The sequence below is a fragment of the Bos taurus genome, chromosome 21 (genome assembly GCF_002263795.3).
Source record: "Bos taurus isolate L1 Dominette 01449 registration number 42190680 breed Hereford chromosome 21, ARS-UCD2.0, whole genome shotgun sequence".
In the NCBI taxonomy this organism is placed as follows: domain Eukaryota; kingdom Metazoa; phylum Chordata; class Mammalia; order Artiodactyla; family Bovidae; genus Bos; species Bos taurus.
The window spans coordinates 6,723,113-6,742,755 of NC_037348.1; the positions used below are offsets into that span (position 1 = coordinate 6,723,113).

The following is a 19,643-nucleotide window of genomic DNA, read 5'->3' on the forward strand; positions in this document are numbered from 1 at the left end:
ACCCAAGGTGGATACCATTGTCCCCCCGAGAACCTTCCAGGAGTGTTCTAGAATCTTCTTCCAAACGCTGTTTCTCCTGTCTGATTTTCTGATGAAAATTTCCAATGAGAACCTGGAGCGTGTTTGTTTCCTTTTGGTCTCAGTAACCGGAAGCTCCCCATTTGCTTCCATTGATATCTATGCTCTAAGGCCGTATGCTGGTGGGAACAGTTTAGAATCGATTGCTAACAGTTAAAAAATGGGAAATTTCACCTGGCAATCTGGATTTGGGCCTTTCTACAGAAACCTGGCAACCTGGCCTCCATCTGCACATGGCCTTTGTGACCTGGGGCCCAGCAGGGGCTGTTGCGTCTCCCCAGGCTCCTGCAGGCCCTTTGGGCTTTAATTTACCTGTCTGGCCAGGCAGAATAGTGTTATCTGGATTCCATATGTCCAGGTGTGAATTAGAATAAAGCTATCGTTATTTGAAGGGTCCTGGTGGTCACATCCTGAATGCAGCCTGTACCGCTAAAGGGCGACTCCTGTGGTCACGGGTGTCCTTGGGCAGGAGGAGAGGTGAGGAGGGATAAGCCGGGCCTTGGGGGTCTGGGGCCCCAGCCTTGGTTCCTCTATGCAGTGACCCCTGCGCCCCCAGCCCTCTCCCGTGCTGATCCCTGCTTAACAGAAGGAGCGGAGGTGCAGAGAGGTTAAGCAACTCTGCCCCGGCTCTCTGACAGAGTCCAGGCTCCTGAGCCCCAGTTCAGAACTCCGTCCACCGGGTGGACACATGGTGGGGTCCTGAGTCCCCGTGGTGGGTGCTCTGTGGATGAGCCTTGCCAGAGCTTCTAATAACTCTGGATTTGAGGACCAGATGGGCATTTTGTTTTCCTGGGCGCCATAAGCCCCCTGGTCCCAGGAGCAGTGGAATGTCCGAGGATGGATGTGAAGAACACCGAGGAGCTCAGCGCAGCACTTGGCCCCTCCTTGGCCGAGGACATGGGCGCACATTCTGGCAAACTGCCCCCCACACAGCCCACTGCACATGGCTTCCAGGGAAGTAGAGCCTTTCTCTGGCCTTCACCTTCCTAGCCAGGCCATGAAGCATAACGCCTCCTGGCCTTCCGGACTCTAAGATATTAGAAGGCTGCAGTGCCTGCTTTCTGCCACAGCCAGCTTGATCAGCTGGGCAGTGAGAACGAGAGAGACCAAAGGGATGTGCAGGGCCTCTGTCCAGGGCTGGTATCCAACGGCTTTGGATTGGTGTGCATCCAGCCTTTGGGGCAAGCCCTGGACTAGTGCCAGCCACCCCCTCCCCAGCAGGTCTGGCCAGAGCCAGGGCCCAGGGCAAGCTCGTTCTTCCCAGCTGAGAACTATAGGGACGCTGACTTGGAAGGTAGCATGTGTGTGTTTGTGTGTGCACGTGTGTGTGCACACACTGGAAACAAGGGTCGGTGGGGACAGCGACCGCATAGACCTGAACCGTGTATGTGTGTGTGTGTGTGTGTGTGTGTGCGTGCGTGCGTGTGCACACACTGGAAACAAGGGTTGGTGGGGATGGCGACCGCATAGACCTGAACCGTGTGTGTGTGTGTGTGTGTGTGTGTATGTGTGTGTGCACACACTGGAAACAAGGGTTGGTGGGGATGGCAACCGCATAGACCTGAACCGTGTGTGTGTATCTGTGTGTGTGCACATGCACGTGTGCACACACTGTAAAAATGGTTGGAGGAGACAGCGACTGCATAGACCTGAATCGTGTGTGTGTGTGTGTGTGTGTGTGTGTGTGTGTGTGTGTATGCATGCGTGTGTGCACACACTGGAAACAAGGGTTGCTGGGGATGGCAACTGCATAGACCTGAACCGTGTGTGGGTGTGTGTGGGTGTGTGTGTGTGTGTGTGTGTGTGTGTGTACGCATGTGTGCACACACTGGAAACAGTGGTTGGAGGAGATGGCGACCGCATAGACCTGAACCGTGTGTGTGTGTGTGTGTGTGCGCACGTGTGCACACACTGGAAACAAGGGTTGGTGGGGATGGCGACCGCATAGAACTGAACCAGGAGACCCCCACCCCAACTGTTTGCTCACCCCTACCCCCTTCTGCAGCGCCCACCTCTGAGTGTGCTGGCACATGCCCTGCCCCCTTCCCAGCACAGGAGAAGAGATCCGCCTATTGCTTCCCTGTGTCTGCTCTGGAGATGTGGGACAGATACGAGTCCCATGGGGCCCTCATTCTCACTCACTGGGTGACTGCACTGATGGAAGCAGATTCCAGGGGATGGTGGCCCCCTAACATTTTCACTTGTTCAGCCTGGATTTGCTTTCTGATTGATAGGTTATTTTGGAAGTGAAGTCGCTCAGTCATGTCCGACTCTTTGCAACCCCATGGTCTGTAGCCTACCAGGTTCCTTAACCCATGGGATATTTCTAGGCAAGAGTACTGGAGTGGGTTACCCTTTCCTTCTCCAGGGGATCGTCCCAACCCAGGGATTGAATCCGGGTCTCCTGCACTGCAGGCAGACACTTTACTGTCTGCGCCATCACACAATTGGAGTCTGATGCACTTTCAATCCAGTCATTGTGGGTAACCCTCCTCTAACCGGCAGCCAGACCTCCCACATGCCAGACTTTGAAGGCAGCAAACAAGTTGCCCAGAAGGAAAGTGGAAAGAAGTCCAAGCCCTGTTAGACCCCCGGTGCAGTGTATCTGGATGCTTTGACATCTTCCTTCCAAGCAGCCTCCCATCACTTGACCCAGAGGTGCTGCTGAGAAAGATGAGCCTGTCTCCAGGGAGATGATGGACGGGCCAGCCCAAGGACAAGCCACAGGTACCGTCCTGCACTTCCTGAAGTGAGCAGGACCAAGCATCCATTCCTCCAGCTGGGTGAGGGGGCCTGAGAGCCACATCTAGAGCCTGGCTGAGGCAGGGCGGGCTTGGAGGGCATTCAGGGCCCCTTCCCCTCCCCCATCCTCAGCAAACGGCTGAACACTAACTAGAGACCTATCCAAAAACCTGCTTCACTTTCCCAGCCCTGCTGAGGGCATTATTATCGCTCTGCTCTGTTTGGAAACTGCCTTGCAGCTGCCTGCCCTCCTGGGATATAAGCTATTTCCAGATCTGTGGGAATCATTGTTTTCTCCCACTAAATGCTGAGCCTACGTATTCAACCTGCTGATAGAATGAGCGAGGGGTGGGGAGTCAGGGGTGAGGAAGAGAGTGCCCCTGAAACTGGGAAAGGAGGAAATCACATTTCTTTCTAGAGCAGCATGACTTTTGATCAAAAGTTGAGATGTTACAGTTTCAAGACCAGAGGCATTAATCACAACTGAAATAATTAGAAACAAATTATTCTGGAGGGATTATAATAGATGGTGTTTTAATGAAGACCACTGACTCTTTTAAGAGTATGTTCCCTTTTACCAAAAAGATCAAAGTGGCCATTGACTTCCTGGTGCTGGCGGAGGTGCCCTGGAAGGGGGCTGGCCTGACTTGAGGCCTTGGTGGAACCCCAAGTGTGCTGCTCACACCTGAGCCCCAGCATGTCCCAGAGGCCTTGGGAGACCAAATGAAGCTGTAAAAATGCACATGCCCACAGTCGCAGAGCCCCAGGAAGAAGTCAGGGAGAGCGTCTCATTCAAACAGGGCCATGTCAGTGCCTTCCCAGAACAGCAGTCAGATACCTTCTGGGGTTGTGGGCAGAGGGATGGGAGCTTGAGTTCCATGGCCTTAGAAACAGACAGACCTGTGTCATGAGGGGGCTTGTTCCAGAGAGCTTTTCACCACTTCTGAAGCCTTCACTTCCTGTGCTGGGACCTGACGGCTCCCCCAACCCTGCAAAGCTGGCCTACGGGGCCAGTCGGGGCACCCACTTGCCTGCAGCCAAGTTCAGTGTGGTTCAACCAGCATTTCCTGAGCTCCTGTTGTGTGCCAGGCTGTGCTGGGCACTGAGGGGACAAGATGGACAGTGCCCAGGAGATCCAGGAGACAGAGAGCCAGCTACAGATGCTAGGCCTCACTGAGTCCCCTGGCAGGTATGAACACAGCCCCTGCCGGGGGGCAGCCCTGAATGGAGTGCTAGTAGAGAGTGATGCTACTTCTGCTGGGCCCATTGACCGTGGTCCTGACATTCACCAGGTCTCTAGAATTTACAAAGCATTTGCACTCACATTCTCTCATTTGACCCTATCCCCATTTTACAGGTGAAGAAACTGAGGCTCAGAGTAGTGATGTGAGATTTTTTTCTGGAGGTCACATAACTAGAAAATGGCAGGGCTAAGAGTCCGGTCCTTGCCTTCTGGCTCTTAATCTGTCTTTCCTTTAAATGCATAATAATATCAGAGGCTTGGGTTTTTAATTTGAAATGGGAAGGAGATGAACTATTATATGCCTCAGCTCTAACCAGCATAATCATAAGCTTGTTGTAAAGTCACATATTTATCCACTCTCTCTCCAACTCACCAATCAAAACCTGCTCTCCCCAGGGCTTTGAATTAGTCATTTATACTGTAGTATCAATCTGTTGTCTCTACAGACGATCATGCATGTTGTCTCCCTTTATTTGTAAAATAAGCAGTTGAGTCCTAATTAAAAGAAATTTGAGCATCCAAGAGCAGGCATGAAAGGCACTGGAGATACCAGGGCTCTTTTCTGGGACGTGTGAAACTGTATAACAGAGACAGCCAGCACTCTGCAAGCGGGTGAAAGTGAAAGAGTTAGTTGCTCAGTTGTGTCTGACTCTTTGTGACCCCATGGATGATAGCCCACCAGGCTCCTCTGTCCTTGGGATTCTCCAGGCAAGAGTACTGGAGCAGGCCATGTCCTCCTCCAGGGGAGCTTCTCTACCCAGGGATCGAACTTGAGTCCCTTAACATCTCCTGCATTGGCAGGTGGGTTCTTTACCACTAGCACCATCTGGGAAACCCACAGAAGGTAACTGCTCAGTCATATCAGACTCTTGGCGACCCCAGGACTGTAGATCATAAAGTTCCTCTGTCCATGGAATTCTCCAGGCAAGGCTACTGGAGAGGGTAGCCATTCCCTTCTCCAGGGGATCTTCCTGACCTAGGGATCAAACCCAGATCGCCTGCATTGTAGGCGGATTCTTTACCATCTGAGCCACCAGGGAAACCCTGAAGACAGGGATCAGGAAATCCTCCATCCCATGCTGCTCTCGGGAGTGAAGGCAGCAGTGAAATGAAAGTCATCAGACTTCAGTGTTTTTCTGAGTAGGGCAGGAGGGAGTGGGGTAGATTCTCCCTTGGCCTAGAGCATTTTGTCAGGGGGAGCAGAGCTGGCCACTGGGTCATGACGTTAAAGAAAAGTCCATGGCCCACACCTGCTCAGATGAGAGAGAAGAACTTGGTGTAGGGCAGCAGGGTCCCTGGAATTGCCAGGTGAGGCGCCTGCATGGGAGTGAACTGAACGCAGTTGACCCTTGTTCAACGCTGGTTTGAACTACAGGGTCCACTTATACCCAGATATTTTCCAACAGTAAATACTGCAGTGTATGTGGTCCAGGGGGCATCCTCGGACGCAGAGGGACTGAGGACTTGGAGGAATAACCCATGTTGTTCAAGGGCCAGCTGTAGTCTGAAGGCCTCTGCCTTTGCCCCCTCCTTCCCCCTGCTGTGCTTCGTTCACCTTTGTGCTTCCTCAGATCAGCCTCCTTTGTGTGGAATCAGAGGTCAGAGAGTGGGGGTACCTGCCTCACATGCCAGCCTAGGTTTTAACCATAGACCTGGCCACTGAATCAGAGAAGCTGTCATCCCTAAAAAACACTTCAGTTTTGACACACGCTGTTAGCGACCTCAGAGCAGGGCACCTCTGCAGGGTAACACAGGGGCACGTCCCTGCTCTCCCGATGCCATAACCTTGAAGCAGAGTCATCCTTTGTCAGATGGCTTTAGGGGTGCCCACCTCCTAGAGCATCCATATAAGGCCCCTAAGACGCTGGCTGGCTTCGGCATTTTTATCATCATCATCTTCACCATCTTTGTCCAGGACACCCAGGGCTCTCATCTCTGGCCCGAATCATGTGTCTTGTAAACTATTTATGCCTTAGGAAATGAGTTCTTTGAATGTGGTTTGAACCCTGCGAAATAGCGTGTGCTCTGACCTGGAGCTCCGCGTAAGGACAGCATGGCTCGGGGCAGGAGACAGCTGTGCAGCATTTGCTGGACACCTAGGCCATCCTCTGTAGTAGGGGTGGATGGCCTTTCTAACAGTCGCTGAGGAGCTGGGAGAGCTGTGTCACCACACTGGTGGCAGCTTCTGCCCAGGGGAAGACAGTGAACCAGCCCCTGTGGCCCACTCTGTGCTCATGGCACCTGTCCGGAGCAAGAACCAAGAGCTCTTGGGAGAACCCGTCCTTGCAGGTCACGGGGGTGACCTCGGCCTTCTGGGTACCATAGCATCCCAAACAGAACCTGTAGGTCAGCAGGCTGTGAATTCAGAGACGGGGTGAACCCAAAGCTAAGGCTGAGGTTAGGATTCAAGGATTCGAGGATTTCAAAAACAGTTTGAAACAAAGTATGAGTTGAAAGGGGAACATGTGTGTGTGTGTGTGTGTGTGTGTGTGTGTGAAAGCATTTCTAGTTTCAAGGCAGGAGCAAAGATGGTGGGGATTTTCATCATTGTTTAAACGTGCTGTTTCAGGTTTCAGCAGCTTCTGAGGTTTTTATGGTTCATGCCAAGTCTGGGGGGAAATCTGTCAAAACGTCTTTTGACATTTTACTCTCCCAGGGCCTTTTAGACTCAAGCAGAAAATGGAGTTCCTGTAAGGGGATTCCTTCCGCAGCTCCCTCACTGTCCTGCCCTTCAGAGGATGGCTCGGTGAGAGCGTGGTGCGGGCACATCGTGATGTGAGGGTTCATCCTTGCACTGTTGCACACTCACCCCATCTCCTGCCCACCCCAGAGCCTGTGTCAGGAGCCCCTGCCTGTCCCCCGCTCTGTAGGATCCAGTGCTTGTGTATGTAATAAACATGCCCATTGCGTTTTCCTCTTCCCCGGATTCTTACAACTTCCTTTAGCTGATTCTCACAACATCGCTTCCTGATCTGGTGTCATGTATGGGTTTGATGTCACAGCTGGGAGGCGTAGAGAGGAGCTCACCCTGGTGGAGGTGTCCTGGAGCCGGGCCCCTCCCTGGTGGTGAGAGGTCTGGTCCCGCCCTGCAGGGAGGAGTGTCCGGGGAGGCGTGCAGGCCTGCTGGGTGGGGGCCTGGGGCTGCATTGCAGGAGAATGTGGATGCTCTGAGCCTTGTGCTCTGCCTCCCTGCAGGCAGTGCTGTGCCCTGCGTACACAGTGATTCTGCACCTGCTGTGTTCTGAGCACCTCCCCGCTCCTAGTGGCCATTAGCATGAAGATTAAGGAGGGCTCACGAGAACGGGTATGAGCCTCGCGCCCAGCACCAGCAGGCAGTGGGCAGAGTGGGCCCTGCTGCTCTTCTGCTGCCAACCCCACCAGCATCGTCATCATCGCCACCCACAGGATGGGTGGCAGGTCCCCCAGCCTTGTGTGTGGTGGGCCGCTGCAGGCACTGCTGGAGACGGGGCCTGGGGGTCTGCACTCACTCAGGAAGGAGCTTTCCCGGCGGGTTTATTACTGTTCCTCTTCTGTCTTGGTTTCCTGAGGCTTGGGGAGCCACATTAAATGCTAATGTCAAGAGTGGCTTGAAAAAACTACCCAACAGTGACAGAGAGCTTCACACAAGACCAGATCTGTTTTTTTATAGACCTGTTTGCTTAGTTTTTAAAAGCCTAAAAAATGGCTTCACAGTGATGCCTGGGGCTAATTCGATGCTATCAGGAGACACTGCCGTCTCCTTGCTGTTTACCTAAAACAGGGGCTGGGCAGAGGCCGACAGAGGTGAGAGTCATCGTCTGTGCCTGTGTTACCCTTAATGCCACGAGCTCAGGTTACAGGGGGATGCAGCCCTGCAGCCTCTCTGGAATCACGTGTGTCTTCGGGGCCAAGTCACCCTCTAACTGCTCCTGCACGCCGTGTGGTCGCGCTGCCCGATCATTGCCGAGAGCCAGGCAAAGGTGGATGTCTGCACCTGCTACGCGGGCCAGTGACTCAGGGCACCTTCCCAGGTTCAGGGGACCCCCGGCCAGCTCTCTCTGCTTTTAGACCTGTGCTTGCTGTTGTTAACAATAGTAGCAGCCTTTGTCCATCCCAGACTCCCTGCCAGGCACCTGTTCTAAGCTGTCTTTAACCTTAGAAATCATCCTACAAGAAAGATTTTATTATCCTCAAGCTACAAATAAAGAATCCAGGGCTCATACAGGTGAAGTAACTTGTCCGAGGTCACACTGCTAGTAAGGGGGGATGCAGCTTGCTGACAGGCCTGTCCTGCCCACACTGACCATCCCTGCTGAAACTCCAGCCAAGGAGTGGGTAGGTATATGTGGATTTTAGGCCAGGGCCATTTGAGGCACTCCCTTGGCCCAGATGAAAATGCAGCAGGCTTGGAAGGTGGCAGCTGCACCAAAGGGTCCTTGGTGGAATTCTCCACTTTTGTGTTTAATTACGTAGGTGATTCCATCTCGCTTGGAAAGACAGAAGAAAAAACTAGCCCCACAAACCAGGTGACGACATGGTAAACTTTTTCAGTGGTTTGTCTTCCAAACTTTTATATGGGTACATACATTCCCATAGGTACTGAACAAAAATGGGATGGTTTCTGTATGGGCTACTCTGTAACCCATCTGTCTCCTCACCTGATGCTCAAAACAGCCTCTCCAAGGCTGGCTCAGCCCCCGTTCCCAGGAGGCTATGCAGACACCCGACGTTCTCAAAGGTTCTTCTGAGTGAGCACATGCCGTTCACAGCCCAGAGCTGTGTGAACAGAAGCCCTCACGACTGCAGCTAAAATCTTGCATAACCCAAAGTGAAAGTCACTCAGTCGTATCCGATTCTTTGCAACCCCATGGACTGTACAGTCTGTGGAATTCTCCAGGCCAGAATGCTTGAGTGGGTAGCCTTTCCCTTCTCCAGGGGATCTTCCCAACCCAGGGATTGAACCCAGGTCTCCCGCATTGCAGGAGGATTCTTTACCAGCTGAGCCACAAGGGAAGCCCAAGAATACTGGAGTGGGCAGATCCCTTCTCCAGCGGATCTTTCTGACCCAGGAATTGAACCAGGGTCTCCTGCATCGCAGGCAGATTCTTTACCAGCTGAGCTATCAGGGAAGCCCAAGTCCTCGAGTCAGATCCCTACGAGGGGCAGCGTCTGCAGGATCTCAAGGCCCCGCAGCAGCTGAGCATCAGGCCCCGCCCTGCCTCTTGGAGGTGCTGAAAGCCATGAGGACAGATGCTACAGCCTCTGCAGAACTTTGGAGACACCCACTGAGATCTCATAGGGCAGTGCTTTTTACAGACTGGGAAAAACATCAGTGACTGAGCTAGGAAAAATAACGAAGAAATGGTGGATCTGGGCAATCACCTGTTTTTCTGATTCCTGGCCCTCCATAGAAGCTCCATCCAGTACAACCTCTAACTCATACGGGAAGATGATATTCGGTCCGTGGGATGGGGCAGCTGGGGTCCTGTCTCTCCTTTCCCATTCACTACCTGTAACCTTGGGCAAGACTCTGGCAGCCGTATATCTCAGTGGATGGTTGTAAAATGTTCCACACTGTTGTGGAATCCTACAGCTGAGCCCACAGACAGAACAAGCTGCATACAGGAGGGAGGCGTCCGGAGTACTTTGCCCCAGCCCAGGCCCAGAGCATGTTAATAAACAAGACTAAGAACTCTCAGAGGGGAGATTAGTCTTCCAGGTTGCCCCAGGCTCTTGAATTTTACAACGGTCATCTGTCCTTTCACACCAGAGGCTTTGTGAGTTCTGGGTGTGATTTTAGTAGGTCCATAGGATTGAGCCCTTGCCCTGATTGCACATAAATAATAATGACAGCTGCAAGAGGCATTGGGCAGGAAGTGCCCTGCTAGCAGCATCTGCATACCTCGCAGTCAGGGGGCCCATGAAAGTGAGACCAGAGTCCCAGGTCCTTCTCTGTTAGCCTGTGTAGTTTCCTGAGGACCCAGAAACCCCACCACGGCCTACCCACCTCCTTCTCCAGGGAGCACCAGGACAGCCCGCTCTTCCTCCTGCTGTGTCTCCCATGGCAGGTGGCACCCGTGAGCCAAGTCAAGACACCACAAGGCCCAGTGGTCCATCCAGTAGCACACATGGCCCCCTCTTCCCCAATTACCCAGCAGTCACCGGAATGAGGCTTCACACACATGCTTTCCCAGGGAGCAGGGCTTTAAAAAAATTTATGAGCAATTTAAATATAAGTCTTTAATGGTGTAGGTGGACTAGTCAAATGCCTACTTAAAATATGTAACTTAGTCTTGTAATTATATGTTCATATTTAAAGTTTATATGTTTTAATTTAGAAATACTGCTATTTTCTGTCTTTATTGTATTACGAAGTGGAACCTGATAAAATTGCTATTTCCTGCGGAGTTGAAAACAGTTGAATATAAGCAATTTTGTAAAGTGCATCCGAGCATTTATAGCATCTGTCTTCTTCACCACTCACTCTGCCTTCTGATCCCTTGTTCAGTTTGCCAGTGTGCAGGGCACTGCCATGCCCAGCCACTGAGATGCCACCTTTTTTTGGATGTGCTCTTTTCATTGGGTATTCCCTCACAAGGTTGGCATGGCCTTGCTCTGCAGTGGGTAACCTTGCTCCGTGTTGGCAGGAGTTAGAACAGGCAAGGCTTTGCTCTCATTCGTAGGACTTCGCACTGTGTTAGGACCCTGAACCGGGCTTCCCTGGTGGCTCAGACAGTAAAGAATCTGCCTGCAATGCAGGAGACCTAGGTTCAATCCCTGGGTTGTGAAGATCCCTTGGAGTAGGAAATGGCAACCCACTCCAGGATTCGTGCCTGGAGAATCCCATGCACAGAGGAGCCTGTGGGCTACATACAGTCCATGGTGTCTCAAAGGGTCAGGCATGACTGAGCAACTAGCACGCAGGACCCTGGGCCATTTCCTTCACTCACCCTGTCGGTGTGGACTCCCAGTCTCTGCGGATAGCCACTTCCCAGATTACTTTTCAAGTGATTTTTAAACATTTTTACACCACCCTCCCTCATAATTTAACGGATTATAATGTCCTACTTCCAGGAGAAAAAAGCTAAATTTCTTTGCCTCTCTTTTTATTTTAACTCCCAGCTGTTCTTGCTACAAATAATTGAGGGCACCCCTTACCCCTGTCTTGAACTGTGAGAGGTTTTGTTGTTACTTAGGCAATTTATTCTTTTCCAAGAATAATTTTGAATGAAAGGCTTCACTTCTAGTATTTGAGCACACCTCTTACCTCTCTGGGCTTCCCAGATAGCACTGGTGATAAAGAACCTGCCTGCCAATGCAGGAAATATGAGACATGGGTTTGATCCCTGGGTTGGGAAGATCCCCTGGAGGAGGGATACAGTCCATAGGGTCCCAAAGAGTTGGATACGACTGAAGTGACTTAGCATGCAGCACATCACCTCTATATAAACTTAATATTTGGGACTTCAGGTGGACATCTGTTCTTGCTTAATTATACATCTGTGCTAAGTCACTTCAGTTGTATCTCTTTGTGACCTCACAGACTGTAGCCGGCCAGGCTCCTCTCCATAGGATTCTCCAGGCAAGAATGCTGGAGTGGGTTGCCATTCCCTTCTCCAAAGGATCTTCCTGACCCAGGGATCAAACCCGTGCCTCTTAAACATCTCCTGCTTTGGCAAGCAGGTTCTTTACCACTGATGCCACCTAGGAAGCTTAATTACACATCAGTTCAGTTCAGTCGCTCAGTCATGTCCGACTCTTTGCGACCCCATGAATCACAGCACGCCAGGCCTCCCTGTCCATCACCAACTCCTGGAGTTCACTGAGACTCACGTCCATCAAGTCAGTGATGCCATCCAGCCATCTCATCCTCTGTCGTCCCCTTCTCCTCCTGCCCCCAATCCCTCCCAGCATCAGAGTCCTTTCCAATTACACATATTTGTATACAAATACTTGACTACTTCTTTGTAAGAAAACAGAGCTCTGCACACTATACACAGGACCCAGGGAAGAAGTCCAGATGAATCAGAGGTTCTCAGCTCTGGCTGCTTGTTGGAGTCACCTGGAGAGCTTTGAAAAACACTGATGCCCGGTGCCTCCTCCAGGGATACTGACTGATGGGTCTGGGCATTGAGATCTTTCCAAGTTCTCCAGGTGACCCCACGCAGCAGATCCCCAGCCTGCAGCCTCTCCCTCGGGGATGCCCTCCAGGCAGAAGTCACATGGCTGTGGCACCTGTTCTGTGTATCTAGTCTGTGGGAACCTGCTCACGTGACCTCATGCCTCCACAGAGCACCCCTCAGACTTCCCTGTGCTCCTGTACCAACTCCTGAGCTCTGGGGCGGAACCCAGGAATGTGTGTTTATCATGCGCAAGGGATGCATCTCCAAGCTGCGAGCTTCCCCTAATGGCCTTACCAAGAAGATGGGCATGGAGCAAGGCGCACAGCCTTGCCTCTCAGGGAGAGCCCATTCTGGTTTGAACGTGCCAGGACCCTCAGCGGAGGAGGTGGGGGAAGGGGGCATTGTGGTTTCCCTACGTCGGTTATGGTTTGGAAAGACTGTTCCCCATCAGAGCACTGTGCCCTCTGAGCCTTTCATCTTTCTAAAGTGGAAAAAAAAAATTGTGATCTTGCTTGTTAGACTAGAAAGCAGAAGAATTCACCTGGGGCACAAAATCCCCTTTGGGAGCACAGACAATGGCCGCTTCTCACGGATGAAGGGCTCCGCACTGAGCCTGTGCAGGAGGGCTCCTCCCAGGCCCTGGAGAAGGCGCTTCCTCCAGCACAGGCCAGGGTTGACCAAGGGGAGAAATGGGGAGACACATGATGCAGATAGCACCTGGCATCCTCACTACGCATGGCATTCAGAGAGGCCTTGCTCCCCTCTCACCTCTAGGTGCCTGTGTCCGCCCTGGCTGGGCTGCTGCACCTGTGGTCTTTGCTTTATTCAAGTTCTGCGGAGTGCCCTCAGAGCCCTGTAAGCCACAGGTTGTGTGCATGTTAGTGGAGCCCAGATGAAGAGAGTGTGTGTGTGGACCAGGCTCTCTGGCCGGGAGCTGAACAACTTAATGGAGAGATGGTTCTAGGGGCTCCCAGGAAAGCAAGTGAGGGCAAGGAGCTGGCAAGCAGGATTGGGGGAGGGAGTCCTGATGCTGGATACCCAGCAGGTTCCCTGTAAAACACTTTAAGGGGCACAAGGGGGAACTAGAGGAAGGGCAGGAGACAGAACACACAGTCTTATAAGGCCTCTCTATGGGAGGGCAGGATGGTCTGCCAAACTCCACTGGTTTGATTTTAGCCATCTGCAAATGCTGGAAATGCCAAGAACTAGGGATTGAGTGTCTAAATTGAAACTGTTAGCCCCTGTATTAGTCCACGAATCCATCATGCAAGAAAGGTTGCACATCTTCATTTCCTGTATCTCTATTTAATTCTGAGCCCCACCCTTCCAGCCTTGTGGAAACTCAACCCCATGGTTATTGGGTTCCTCCCTACATCCAGGGCTGGGCAAATGCCTGGGAGCCTTGTGTGGCACAAGGTGCCAGGGACATCCCTGCGATCATCAGGTTCAGTCCCTTCCTGGGTGCCAGCACGCCCCCCTGCTCGCTATCTGGAGAATTTTAAAGCCCAGCTGGTTCTCTGGAACAGGAGTGAGATGGTGGGAGGTGAAGTGCAATGAGCATAAATTAATATTTCAGCAATGTGTCTTAGTCAGCTCAGGCTGCTGTAATGAAATACCGCAGTCTGGGTGACTTGCATAACAAGACATTTATTTCTCGTAGTCCTGGAGGCTGAGTCCGAGGTCAAGGTACTTAGCATATTTGGCTCTTAGTGAGAGGCCACTTCCTGGCTTGCAAACAGGCGCCTTCTCATGTGTCCTCACTCGGTGGAAGGAAAGAACCCTGATCTCTCTCCCTCTTCTTATAAGGACACTAATCTTATCATGGGGGCCCCACCCTCATGACCTCATTTAAACCCGGTTACCTCCCAAAGGACCTACTTTCAAATACCATCCCACTGAGGGTTAGGGCTTCCTGGGCTGCCCACACAGTAAAGAATCTGCCTGCAATAGGGGAGACCTGGGTTCAGTCCCTGGGTTGGGAAGATCCCCTAGAGAAGGAAATGACAACCCACTCCAGTTTTCTTGCCTGGAGAATCCCATGGATGGAGGAGCCTGGTGGGCTACAGTCCATGGGGTCACAAAGAATCGGACACAACTGAGCAACTAACACACACAAGGGCATTAGGGCTTCAACATGTAAATATTTGGAGGTGGAGGGGACCCAGACATGCAGTCTGTAACATCTTGAAACAGTCTTCCATCAGGCTACTAGTATGCAGCCAAGCCCTCTTGTACAGCGATTATTTTAAGCACTTAGGAATGACATGCAGGGGCCAGACCCAGGAGTGGCATCGTCAAAGCCCCTCAGCCCGAGCTCAGCTCCTAGCTCAGCTGTCCCCAGCCCACCTCTCCCTGTCTCTGGCAGTGCTCGTCGACCTGCGGGAAGGGCCTGCAGTCCCGGGTGGTGCAGTGCATGCACAAGGTCACTGGGCGCCATGGCAATGAGTGCCCTGCCCTCTCCAAGCCAGCCGCCTACAAACAGTGCCACCAGGAAGTCTGCAATGACAAGATCAATGTGAACACCATCACCTCCCCTCGGCTCGGTGAGTGCTTCTGCTGAGCCCCCACTCCTGGGGCTGCTGCACCCCCTGGCCAGCGAGTCCCCACTGGTGGTGGGAATTCTGTAAGCCAGAAAGCGTGCTCCATGGGCTTTATTTGAGCTCTGGAGAGGCCAACGTGTGTCAGTTCTGGAGAGGATCTGAGGTTTCAGAGATGGAATTTCATTCCTTGTCATGAAAAAGATGCCTCAAACCCTTGAGCCCCTCTCCCAACAAAGGGCAACATGAGAGAATGCTCCTCAAATGTTTTGGGATTCTCTGCATGAAGAAGGCAAAGGAAGGTACTTATTCAGTAAATGAAGGATCTGGGGGTGTCATTTATGAAATCTGGGTGATACATACATGGAATGCTCCTGAAGCTGATGCTCAAGAAAAAGCAGAGGTGTTGACAGATTGGAGCCTTTAATTTGGCAGGGAGCTTTGGTGTGAGCAGTTTGGCCCTGAGTGCTCCAAACCCAGCCCTTTACCTGGCCACATCCCCAGCCAGTGGTGGCCCAAAAAGAAGAATGTCTAGTGATGATCTGATGATTCCACTGAAAGAGTTTCTGCTTTTCCGAATAGAAATCCTTCGGGAACAGTTTCCCACCCAGAGCCCCGTTCCCTAATGCTGGGGTGCCACCAACGTGAAGGGGTTTCCAAACAAGCTTCACTGGGGGTGGTCTTCAAGCTTGCTGAGGTGTTCGCCAGGCTTTGGCATGCACAGCCCTCCTTGGTATCCTCCAGAGGCCTCGATCGGGCAGGAGTGTGTCTCTGCATGACCGAGAGCAGGGAGATTCAGGCCACTTGCTTGTGCTGTGACCGTGTGCTTTTGTGGGCCCTTGGATGTCCACTCCCTGGGCCCTTCTGTTTTATAAATTTCAACAGACTGCATCCTCTCCCATAAACCGACTGTGGATGCCATTCAGCTCAGAAGCAGGGGTGGCAGTGCCCTCGCACCGAACCCCGAAATGGTCAGGTTGGACCCAGAGTGTCCCTTGTGAAAGCTACAGCCCTGGAAGGGGCATGGTCCCCCCAGTCTGTGCAGGGTTCCAGCGTCCACGTAGGGGAGGGCGGCCTGGGAGTGTTATCCGCAGGCACCGGTAACCCCTGGTCTTTCTCTCTCCACCACCCCCTTAGCTGCCCTGACCTACAAATGCACACGGGACCAATGGACAGTGTACTGCAGGGTCATCCGAGAGAAGAACCTCTGCCAGGACATGCGGTGGTACCAGCGCTGCTGCCAGACGTGCAGGGACTTCTATGCGAACAAGATGCGCCAGCCGCCCCCACCGCCGAGCTCCTGACAGGCAGCCCGGTGGTCCCGCGATGCTCCGACGCGAGGTCTGAGTCCCGACGACATGGCTAGATGAAAGCCCACCCACCTGAGAGCCCACCAGTCCTGGGCGGCCGGGACCCACCAAGGCACACCGTGGCTCACCCAGGAGGCTGTCCCGAGAATCCGACTGCATAGAACTTGAGAGTGGACTTGACGTTTGCTTAGTGCTTTTATACTTAATATATTGTTAACAGCCACTGGATGGCTTTCTACAATAAGGAAAAAAAAATAGGCATGAGTCACAAAATAATTGTAATTTCTAAGTTCCACGTACCTCAAAGGGAACACCTCTGACAGACGGTCGTCAAGAGAGACGTCACGGGCGCCCCTGTCTTGACTTTTCCTCTGACGTTTGAATTCCCAGTGCTCCATGTACCGTGGGGTGGGGGTGGGGGGCGGGGGGAGGATATCCAAAAAAATGAGATGCTTTCCTTTAAAAACAGGCTTTATTCTCAAAGCCAGTGATGCTCTGGATGGGAGGAGGCTTCTCTGGAGAGGGGGAGCTGCCGGAGCTCCCCGGACACCACCAGGACGCCACGTGGCGCTGCGCCCGGTCAGGGAACGTGCTCTCTAGGTCCTGGGTCTCTCCTCGGAGGTCTTGTCCCTGGGAGGCTGAGTGTGTGTGAACCACCAAGGATGCCAGGGCTACGTAGCTCTGCACAGCAGCCACATGGGGGAGAATGTTCCAGTAGTGTCTGGGTTAGAGGACGCAGCTAGTTTTCAGATCTCTGCAGTCCCCCACACAGGGAGACAGAGAGCCGCTCCTCAAGGTGCTGTGCGCGGAGGCACGTGCTGGTCTAGCCTTGGGCTTGCTGCCTGCATAGAGGTGAGCTCAGCGCAGCTTTGTGAGGGTGGGGCGCTCCCTCTTTGCTCCATGGGACCTCTGCTCTAGCCAGTACTTCACGAAGCTTTGCACGCGTTAGAGATGGCTCTGCGCTGACCCTGGCCATCTATCTGAAGTTGGTCCTTCCTGGAAGCGCTGACTCAGGCTCAGACCTGGTGCTTCACCCTGACACGGGGCGGATTTCCTCCAGGACCACTCAGCCTGGCAGAGGAGTGCCCCCTGCCCAGGATGGCTGTGTGCTCGTCCCGCTCCCCTGTGGTCCAGACCATGCAGTGTTCGTCACTGTCTGTCGTTACTGACCCACTTTAGTGGGGCAAGGATGACAGAAAAGCCTGAAGAAGGCGTTTGCCTCCTATGGTCACCTTACCCCTCAAAACGTAGTTGGGCCCTCTCTGAAGGCAGGAAGATGACAGGAGTGTGTGAAAGCACAAAGATGGTAGGTAGGACCCTGCCCGCCAGGGAGCTGGGGGAAGGGGACCCGACATGCTGGGAGGTCTGGTCTGCTGGCCAGCTGGGTGGGTGTTTGATGGGTACTTCTATTCAAGGACTTTATCATGAAAAACCCGCCCTCTCCTCCCTTATTTCAGAGGGGATCTTACTTAGGCTAATCTCCGTGGGATCATCTCCAAGTGCTTCTTGATTTATTGGTGCTGTGTTTATGTATCTGTGTTTGTGTTTTTGACGTCACAACTTTGGAGTCAGCTTAAATCAGAAAGAGACACTCTGCCCTGTCCAGCCTGCCCTGCGGGCTTGTTTTGCTTTCTGATTGTTACTACCCCAGAGGCAGAGAAGTGGTCGGATGGCCGGGCATCTGTTCAGTTCCACTTGAATCTGTGAGAAGTGTTGAGAAAGCTCCTTAGGTGCTCTATGGCAAGACCCCGGAGGGTGCCAGGCTGGGGCAGCCCACCTGCAGGGTGAGCTCCTGCGGCTGCCCAGGGCCTGTGCAGAACGCTGTCCTCCCTGCTCCGGCTTGGCCGTCAGCAGACTCCCCCAAGGCCCTCAAAGCCTTGGGGAGCTAGGGCTTAGTTTTCCCCCAGCCCCGGATGGACTGTGCTTTACCGTGGATGGACGGAAAGCTCTCAGCCTCTGGGGCTGAGGAGCGGAATCAGGGCAGCCAGCCAAGAAGTCAGGGCAGCCTTGCATGCTGTCTGCATGGGAACCACGGGCCCACCTGAGCCGGGCAGGCCTGTGCATGGCCCAGAGGTGAGCCCTTTTCCTGGTGCTTCTCAGTCTCCCCACTGGCCACCCTGGCTGTATCAACTGGACGCCCCTGGCAAGGGCCCCGCACCCTCAAAATGCAAGTGATCGATTCAGTTATCATTAAACATCCCTTTGGTTCCCCAAAGTTCAGGGTTTTCCTGAGCTCTTGCAGCTCTTGCTGGCACTGTCGCTCTGAAATTCACCAGCCCACCTTCTGTTCACGGCACAAACAATGGTTGATCTCGGTGAAGCCGTCATGGCATTCCTGCTCCACTTTGTACAGAAGACAATGAAACCCTGTCGTTGCAACAGCGATGTTTCTTTATTAACAACACCCTGTACTGTCACTCAAGTACTGTACCTTTTTGGTTGCACAAATGTGTCACTAACTACAGACTCTCACAATCTTATGGTGCTATTTCATTGGTGCAAATGAAACCCTCTCGGTTGACCATGGCTTGATATTATCAGAACACAGGGAAAGATCCTCAATGGCAATAATATCATTGCTTTGTTCTCTTTTCTTCATTTCAGAGTCAAATGTATATATTTTCCATTAGTTAACTTACGTACTGTACCCATGGTATTTTTGTTTTACTTTTTGGTGCTGGTTTGAAAGGACAAAAAAAGCGCAGAAAACAAACATTGGACACCACTGTAAATGAAAAATTAATCATTTCATTGGAAGTGAGTTGAATATGTTTAATAAAATGTTCTTCCATAACAACGTTAAGCTGTCTGTGAAGTAAAAGACAAAAACCAGTCCTCGAGGGCTGGCGGAGGGAGGCTGTGTCCTTCCCTTCTGCAGTGGTCACCCTGCTTGCCTGGGATTGGCTGCAAGGAACCGCAACCTGCCGGCCACAGCTGTGGACACTGTCAGAGGTCGCTGGGAAAGGCAGTTCTGGCAGGGTGGCAGCATCTCCCCAAGGGAGCGCTAGCAAACCATTCAGTCCTGGGCCTCCACTGTGCGCCTCCAGAACCCTGGGTGGAGACACGAAGGTCTGACAGCTGTACCGTGAGTCTGAGAGTCTGACACAGAGCAGCCACCTCGCTGGAGGATTCGCCCAGGCTCCATGGGGGTGCAGTGACCCCTCTGCATGGGGCCCCGTCATGCCAGAATGGGTGCCTGCTCCCCACAACCTTGCCCTTTCAACCCTTAGCCCCCCTCCTAATCCTTCTGACAGCTCCCCTCCTGCGGGTGTGAGGCAGACCTGGCCCTTCTGGCCTCCCAGGCTGCGGGCTCAGCACAGGCATCACACCATCACAGCAGGGACCTCTGGAGCCCCGCTGGGCCTGATGCAGAGCAGGGCTGTCACAGCACCTGCCCCTGGGGGAACTGGCTCCTCCTGGCATCAAGGGGAAGGAGCTCCCCCAGAGCTTCATTAGACAGAATGCCTCTTTTTAATGTTGGAGCAACACCCAGAAGTTTCACAAAATAAAGACCATTTGTTTAACCAGTAGCTAACTCCCCATAGTTTCCCCATCACCAAGAAACCTGTAGTTTGTATTAATTCCCACGAAGCATCAGCCACCTGCTTCCAGGACCCGTTAGAACCCTCTC

At 52.8% G+C, this 19,643-nt stretch overlaps 1 protein-coding gene across 3 annotated transcripts in view; it reads left to right on the forward strand.

The window, feature by feature from the left end:
* Nucleotides 1–18,809, forward strand: part of ADAMTS17 (ADAM metallopeptidase with thrombospondin type 1 motif 17) — a 410,186-nt gene extending 391,377 nt beyond the window's left edge. For all 3 annotated transcript variants that reach the window (XM_024982263.2, XM_024982261.2, XM_024982262.2), the window contains exons 22-23: nt 14,531–14,708; nt 15,840–18,809. In XM_024982263.2, coding sequence (XP_024838031.1) covers nt 14,531–14,708; nt 15,840–16,006 — 345 coding nt within the window. In that variant the 3' untranslated portion in view covers nt 16,007–18,809. The remainder of the gene's footprint in view (nt 1–14,530; nt 14,709–15,839) is intronic.
* The last annotated feature ends 834 nt before the right edge of the window (nt 18,810–19,643 follow it).